The 7505-nt window shown below is 41.9% G+C and overlaps 2 protein-coding genes across 2 annotated transcripts; one reads left to right on the top strand and one right to left on the bottom strand.

Moving 5' to 3' along the window:
• The first annotated feature begins 272 nt into the window (after positions 1–272).
• Positions 273–1230, top strand: LOC135113192 (uncharacterized). The gene is made up of 2 exons (XM_064028321.1): positions 273–387; positions 585–1230. The coding sequence occupies exons 1-2, from the start codon at positions 348–350 to the stop codon at positions 1088–1090; spliced, it is 546 nt and encodes a 181-aa protein (XP_063884391.1). The 5' UTR covers positions 273–347; the 3' UTR covers positions 1091–1230.
• A 2604-nt stretch (positions 1231–3834) lies between these two features.
• Positions 3835–7099, bottom strand: LOC135113191 (KRAB-A domain-containing protein 2-like). The gene is made up of 3 exons (XM_064028320.1): positions 5671–7099; positions 5297–5503; positions 3835–5091 (listed from the first exon to the last, which is right to left on the bottom strand). The coding sequence occupies exons 1-3, from the start codon at positions 6151–6153 to the stop codon at positions 4054–4056; spliced, it is 1728 nt and encodes a 575-aa protein (XP_063884390.1). The 5' UTR covers positions 6154–7099; the 3' UTR covers positions 3835–4053.
• Positions 7100–7505: the final 406 nt, after the last annotated feature.

The raw sequence follows: 7505 nt of genomic DNA, 5'->3' as shown, positions 1-7505 counted from the left end.
GTGGCATTTATTGCATGTTCTTTTGCCTTCTACTGAGTTGGCATACATTAAAACGTGCAATGTGCATTATTCACGCCACCTTCAAAAAGCATCAATATCTATATAATGACAAAAAAATTACTCGTATGGCATACGTAATATTTCGTAATATGCCGCATTGCATGCCTACGTTTTGCCCAGCCGGCAGCCGGGCGAGATGTCGTAACATCTGTAAAGCGGTAATAAGGTAGATTGGGGGGTGGGGTGGGGGTGGGAAAGGGGGTCAATATGGAGTAATTGCTGACGGATAAGCGTCACTTCGCCATCACCTCTCAACCCAGTCGGACGTCGAAGCCTCATCTCCAAGAATGGAGCAAGCTAACAAACATTTCATCTTGAGAACTGCGGGTGAGTACGCCATTACCTTGCACGGCATCTGACATCTTCACCATTGTAAATTACATTAACGTTCTTTGCCAATGAATAAGAAGAGGGAGAGTGGGAGGGGAAATAAAAACTTTTCCATTGTTCTCATCGTTTTTTTTTTTTTTTTTTTTTTTTTTTTTTTTTTTTTTTTTTTTTTTTTTTTTTTTTGTCTGTTACAGAACGCATCTCTTTCCGCTTTGATATCTATCTGGGCGATGCTGGGGGTAAGCGAAGCCGTGCTGACCATGAGGATGTCAATGTGGAGAAAATGTCAGAACCTGCAAAGAAGAAATTGATCTTTAGTGATGACGACATGTCGCCACTGCCGGCCAGCCCACCTCCTGACGCTCCATCAGGACAGGAGTCGCAACAGCAGCAGCCGGCATCGCAGTCGATTCCGCCACCTCAGGAGTCGCTGATGCCACCTCCGACCGAAGCACAGCCGCAACGGTCAGATGAGTCGACAGTAGGCGGCAAAGAGGGTCAGGAGGTGAAGAAGAAGTCGCAGGAAAACAGAAAAAAAAAAAATATTCCCCCTAACACGCCAGAGGACGACAGCACACCAAAACTCCCCGTTGCTCCAGCCGCCCCTCGTAAGAAGCTGGTTCCTAGAGTTATTAAAACTACGCCCGTCATTGACAGCGATGACGATGATCTCTTCGCCTTCAATTCGCAAATGTTTTGAATGAAAGAGATGTATTTGCCCTAATAAGCAATGAGCTGTATTTGTCCTAATAAAAATAAAATGTTCCATCGACTCTGCATAACCTTTCTAATAATAATAATAATAATAATAATAATATTAATAATAATAATGATAGTAATAAGACCGCCATCCGACATAAGTATTACGTCAGCCATGCCGCTGGCGGTCGGTGAAAGTGGAAGAGGCCGCCGCTCCGCCCTGGCCGTCACAGACGCTTTCTCCAGGTAAAAAGGATGGACAGGTAACGGAACCTCGTGAGGCTGTCGCGACGACCTTGACCATAGGGGATGTATTGAGATGTCGGAGGGAACGCGTGATGGCAACACTCAGTCACCCCACCCTCCAGGATTCCGTGAATGAAAGGGAAAGGGCGACTTCTATGGCATGCGCCGTCAGAGTCCCCCTAATCACGCGTGTGTGGCGGGCGGCTGCCACGTCTGGCCGCCAGTCCCCCCCCCCCCCCACCCCCACCTCCCCTCCCCCCTCCACCCCCTTTTCACTCAATTATTTTCCACCCACCATCATTGATTCATTTAGTCATTCCATCGTCGCCGAAGGATAAGGACGCACGCCTCCCCCCACCTCTCCGTCAGTGTCGCCGTCACCGTCCCGCTCCCCCCCCCCTTCCCCCTCCCCCCCCCCTTGGTGTTTGCCGTCGTGAATCACCCCCCTCTTCCCAAGCATGGGTCTATGGAAAATTGCTATCAGGATCACCATCGCAATATGGCTTGCCGTCAGAGTCGCCCCTGGGTGGGTGGGTTGGGGGTGGGGGGGACGTGAAAGGGCGACCTACACGGCATTGCCGTCACAGTCCCCTAGCCACGCGTGTGTGTGGCGACTTCCACGTCTGGCCGCCAGTCCACACCCTCCCCCCTCCCCCTCCTTTCACTCAATTATTTTCCACCCACCATCATTGATTCATTTAGTCATTCCATCGTCGCCGAAGGATAAGGACGCACGCCCCCCACCTCTCCGTCAGTGTCGCCGTCACCGTCCCTCCCCCCTCCCTCCCCCCCCACCCCTTGGTGTTGCCGTCGTGAATCGCCATCCTCCCTTTCCCAAGCCTGGGTCTCCATCCTGACATGGACTGCCACTGAAGTCTACGGAAAATTGCTGTCAGGTTTCCCCATTGCAACTTGATCAGCCCCACACTCACAATATGGCATGCCATCAGAGTCGCTCCTGGGGTGGGGGTGGGATCCCCCTCCCCCCCTCCCCCCCCCCCTCCCTCCCTCTCCCATCCTCCAACACTCTATTTACAGTCAGGGTCTCCATCCTGAAATGGATCGCCACTCCGGGTAATTGCCAACAGGGTCCACATCCTGAAATGGCATGCCGTCCAGGTCGCCATGCAATGGCGACCTGGGCGGCATGCCATTTCAGGATGGGGACTCTGGTGGCAATTTCCCAACTACTAACCAAGTACCCAAGATATATGGCAGGGGCAAAAATAATTCCTGGGATTGTTTTTTTTTTTAATTTCCCTTTTGAGGGATTGATATCTATGTTCCCGCTTAGACAATTGAAAGATTAATTTTGTACTACTTACCCAAATGAGCTATTATATACGCGTCAGCGGGTCATTTAAAATACATTTAGGAGACAAGGAGGGCGGCATTACAATACTGTAATATCCTTTTCGCATTTTGTTTTGGTGATTTATACATTAAAAATTGTAATATTTGTAGATTTGATTAACAATCATTTCTAATTCGTAAATAAAAACTGGAGAGAAAAGTTTTCGTATATATTTGAGTTGTATGACAGTGCGATAAGAGAAAGTCACCAGTTTATTAAATATATTTGAGAGAGAAAAAAAAATGTAAATTTCAGTACCCATAGTGGGCAATAAAGCCCTGATGGGGAAAACCGGACAGTAAGATGGGACTAGCATGGGTACAGGGAGACCGAGCAATGAAGCCCAGACGGGACTTGTATGGGTAAAGGGAGAAAAGGCAATTAACCCTAGACGAGACTAGCATGAGTACAGGTTGACCAAGCAATTAAGACCAGACAGGACTAGCATGGGTACAGGCAGACAAGGCAATTAAGGCCTAAACGGGACTAGCATGAGTACAGGGAGACCGGCAGTTAAGCCCATTAGCATGAGCACAGGGAGACCGGCAATTAAGCCTAGACGGGACTAGCATGAGCACAGGGAGACCAGAGGGGAGGGTGTAGCCTGCACGGGATATATGAGTATTATTGATGCAACTTTACAACAAATGAGTGCTTAAAATTAAATAAGAGAAAAATGTCTAGGGAAAGCCTCAATTTTAACATATAAAGTTTTTTTTGTATCTCCATTACACACACACACACACACACACACATATGTATATATATATATATATATATATATATATATATATATATATATATATATATATATATATATATATATATATATATATATATATATATATATATATATATATATATATATATATATATATATATATATATATATATATATATATATATATATATATATATATATATATATATATATATATATATATATATATATATATATATATATATATATATATATATATATATATATATATATATATATATATATATATATATATATATATATATATATATATATAATATATATATATATATATATATATATATATATATATATATGTTACGGCCATTTTGGAAAATTGGTCGTTTTACAAAATTGCCGGTCATTATGCAAAAAGACCAAATTCGTGGTCACATTGCAAAATGACCTAAATTTCTCAACATTTTGCAAAACGACCAAGATTTTGGTCAGTTTACAAAATTATCGTTGGTCAGTTTGCAAAACGACCAAGATTTTGGTCAGTTTACAAAATTATCGTTGGTCAGTTTACAAAATGTCCATACAGCAAGCAGGCAGATGAAAAAAAAAGCGAGGGAATGATAAAACGTAGTGAACATAACTAATTTTATTGTGTGTCGACCTTGTTGGAGCAAGAGGCACTGCATTTGCATCTGCTGTTGCATAATACAGAGTTTTTTAAACACTTGCAGCGTCTGGTCATACATGACTTAGTGCAAGAGCATTTAGCGAATCCCTGACCTTGTCCCATTGATTCTGCAATTGCTACTTCCCGCAGACTTACTTCCCGCTCCTGTACAACATCATCAAGAGAAAGGAATTTTTCTAGACATGGAGTAAATTGGTTGCGAGTGTACGCTTGTTTAAGCAGGCCGTGTTTTGTACCAAGCTTATATGTGCCATTGTCCAATGCCTGAAAAACAACTGCCTTCACATTAGGAAACTCTGCACGTCCGCGGTCAACTAATGGAACAGGAACCATCACAGTTTCCCCTACCTTGGCTGGTTGAAATCTCTTCACAGAATTATCGATCTTTTTTTGGGCTTGTTTCTGTTGTTCTATGTTGGACTTCATTTGTTCAGTATGAATACTCTGACTCCGACTGCAGATGGAACAAAGCACAGACTCATCAGCATCGTTATTCCTCATAGAACACGGAGTATTAGAGTGACATGGGTTCTCACACACATTGCACACATTTAAACCAAAATATCTTTTGCCACAGGAGATGCAGTTAATGACAGCAGATGCTTCTTCTTGCTTTTCAACACCTGTCTCTTCCTCCTCTGTGTCTGTGACCTCATTGACAACACCTAGTGCCTCTGCAAGCTGCTCCTCCGTCTGCATATCGTCCAGGACTTCCTCTGGTACAGAATTTGCGTCAACACCAAGACGAGCCTTCTGTCCATACATGGCCTCATATGGTGTCCTTCCAATTCCGGAGTGAAAGCGGGTATTTTTCTTCCACTGGACAAAGCGCAGTCCCTGTGACCATTGTGTAGAGTTGTTGTCCTTCATCCAACATGCGAGAATGGCTTCAATATCCCTGTTGGCACGTTCCACCGAGCCCTGCGATTGGGAATGTCGTGGTTTGCCATGAACCATCTTGCACTCTGGCCACATCATCAGAACTTCCTTGACAAGCTGAAAATTGAAAAGCGTATATCAGGTTTTGTCATATACAGGGTGATTCATTAACTCCAATATTGCTATGTTGTGAGTTTTAAAGAGAGAGAGAGAGAGAGAGAGAGAGAGAGAGAGAGAGAGAGAGAGAGAGAGAGAGAGAGAGAGAGAGAGAGAGAGAGAGAGAGAGAGAGAGAGAGATTTACATAAATCATTTGTTCTTTACCTTATTTGAGAATTCTCTTCCATTGTCAGACTGCAGGATATGGGGGGCTCCTTTGTCACAGAATATATCAACGAGGTGGAAAGCAACCTCTTCAGCAGTTTTCGTCTGTAGAGCCCGAAGACACACCATCTTCGTCAAGTGATCCTGGTAGTTCAGAATGAAACGATGTTTTCCATCTGGCTGGCTCTGCATATCGATCAAGTCGACCTACAAATAGACAGAACATCAAAAAAGATTATGTAATATTGCTAGATAATAATAATATATTTGCAATCGTAAACAAAAGCAAGGGTATTAAAGACTCCCCTCTGACAACAAGCCATGGCAATAATGAAATTACTATCAACGGGCTTAACCAGTGCTTGTTTACTAACCTGAGCTCGTGAGTTCATACTGTTGGATACAATTGGCTTCACAGTCACAGACTTGCGTACAGTGCTTTTTTTCAGATGACACTCCTCACAGAACTGTAAATACAACTCAATTTGGGATCTTGAAACATTGGCATATTTTTCACTTGTTTCCCTAAAGACAATAGTTCTACCTCCATGCCCACGTGCACGATGAATAGCATCGATCACATCGAACACATCTTCAGCGCATACGAATCTAAGATTAGTTCCCTTTTTCTGCAATTTCTTAACGGTGATACCTTCAACTGTGACTTCAAGGATTTCATACTTTCGTAACAAACGATAGTCTTTCAGAGTCTTTTTAATGTTAACACGTTTAAGTTCATCCAAGCGATTCATAATTTGTTCGCATTCATTTCTGTACAACAAACTCGAAGTATTTGATGCCTTCTTCTCCTCAGCCGCTATCAGCTTTGAATAAAAATCAGTTTTTCTATTTTCCATTGTACAGATTTCCAGAGTATAATAAAATACACACAAAGTACTGGGAGTAACACTACGTTGGTCGTCTTCTCCTGGCTTTCAGCAGTGCCTGACTGACCACAGTATCAACAGTCAGCTCCCATTACTATTGTGGAGAGAGAGGGGGGGGGAAGAGGGGGGAGGATATTAAGTGAATGATCGACCAGCAATGAACCAGTAATTTGCAAAAGTGAATGACAAACCAGTAAATGAACCAATATCTCCCTTTCCCGCCTATCCTTTAGTCATCCCTTTGTCACATGCTTTTCCATTAATTTCATCACTTATCATTTCTATTTTCTACACAAGCTAACTAATCTATCTTACCTGCCCTTCGATGACGGCGCCTACACATACAAGAGTGAATGACAAACCAGTAAATGAACCAATATCATAAGAGATAATTTACAGGAGAGAGTGGCAGCGAGGCCAGCAGAGATTGAACGAAGATTAACAAGGGTGACATACTCATATGAGTTCAGGGGGAAATCCAGCTGTGCGATAAATGTGTGTGTGTGTGTGTGTGTGTGTGTGTGTGTGTGTGTGTGTTCAAAAAGAAGTGGTTCGAACTTTGTGTGTGTGTGTGTGTGTGTGTGTGTGTGTGTGTGTGTGTGTGTGTGTGTGTGTGTGTGTGTGTGTGTGTGAGATGATTAGCTGAACCTAAAATAAGGACAGTTAAGCATACTCATTGGTTATGTACTGCAACTGTAACGTTTTATCATTCCCTCGCTTTTTTTTCCATCTGGCTGCTTACTGTATGGAGATTTTGTAAACGGACCAACAAAAATACTGTTTATTTTGTAAACTGACCAAAATCTTGGTCGTTTTGCAAAATGTTGAGAAATTTAGGTCATTTTGCAATGTGACCACGAATTTGGTCTTTTTGCATAATGACCGGCAATTTTGTAAAACGACCAATTTTCCAAAATGGCCGTAACATATATATATATATATATATATATATATATATATATATATATATATATATATATATATATATATATATATATATATATATATATAAATAGAGAAAATGTCAGGTATTCATATAATTCTTTTGTAATTAATTGTCAAAGGCGATAGAGTACATATGAATTTCTCAAAAGCTCTTGAAAGGGTGCATAGACATGGAAAAGGTTGAAGAACACTAGTACAGGGAACATAACGGTGACCTAAGCAAAATTCTCAGACACAGTAATCAGGATAGAGCAAGAAACAATGTCTTCAAGCTTGAAAAAAAAAAAGTTTGTTTAAAAAAAAAAAAAAAAAAGAGACAGGAAGAAATTGGTTCTTAAATAGAATGGTTGATGAATTAAATAAATTCATCTGTTGGT

The sequence above is a fragment of the Scylla paramamosain genome, chromosome 25 (genome assembly GCF_035594125.1).
Source record: "Scylla paramamosain isolate STU-SP2022 chromosome 25, ASM3559412v1, whole genome shotgun sequence".
Taxonomy (NCBI): Eukaryota; Metazoa; Arthropoda; class Malacostraca; order Decapoda; family Portunidae; genus Scylla; species Scylla paramamosain.
Note: the sequence above shows the minus strand (reverse complement) of the source record. Positions and strands in the feature narration are given on the sequence as shown.

Excerpts from the sequence above, each read along its gene's own strand:
- LOC135113191 (XM_064028320.1), bottom strand. The coding sequence starts at position 6,153 with ATGGAAAATAGAAAAACTGATTTTTATTCAAAGCTGATAGCGGCTGAG. Across the intron at positions 5,504-5,670 it reads GTATGAACTCACGAGCTCAG|GTCGACTTGATCGATATGCA; the intron begins GTTAGTAAACAA and ends GTCTATTTGTAG. Across the intron at positions 5,092-5,296 it reads GAAGAGAATTCTCAAATAAG|CTTGTCAAGGAAGTTCTGAT; the intron begins GTAAAGAACAAA and ends TTCAATTTTCAG.
- LOC135113192 (XM_064028321.1), top strand. The coding sequence starts at position 348 with ATGGAGCAAGCTAACAAACATTTCATCTTGAGAACTGCGG. Across the intron at positions 388-584 it reads TTTCATCTTGAGAACTGCGG|AACGCATCTCTTTCCGCTTT; the intron begins GTGAGTACGCCA and ends TGTCTGTTACAG.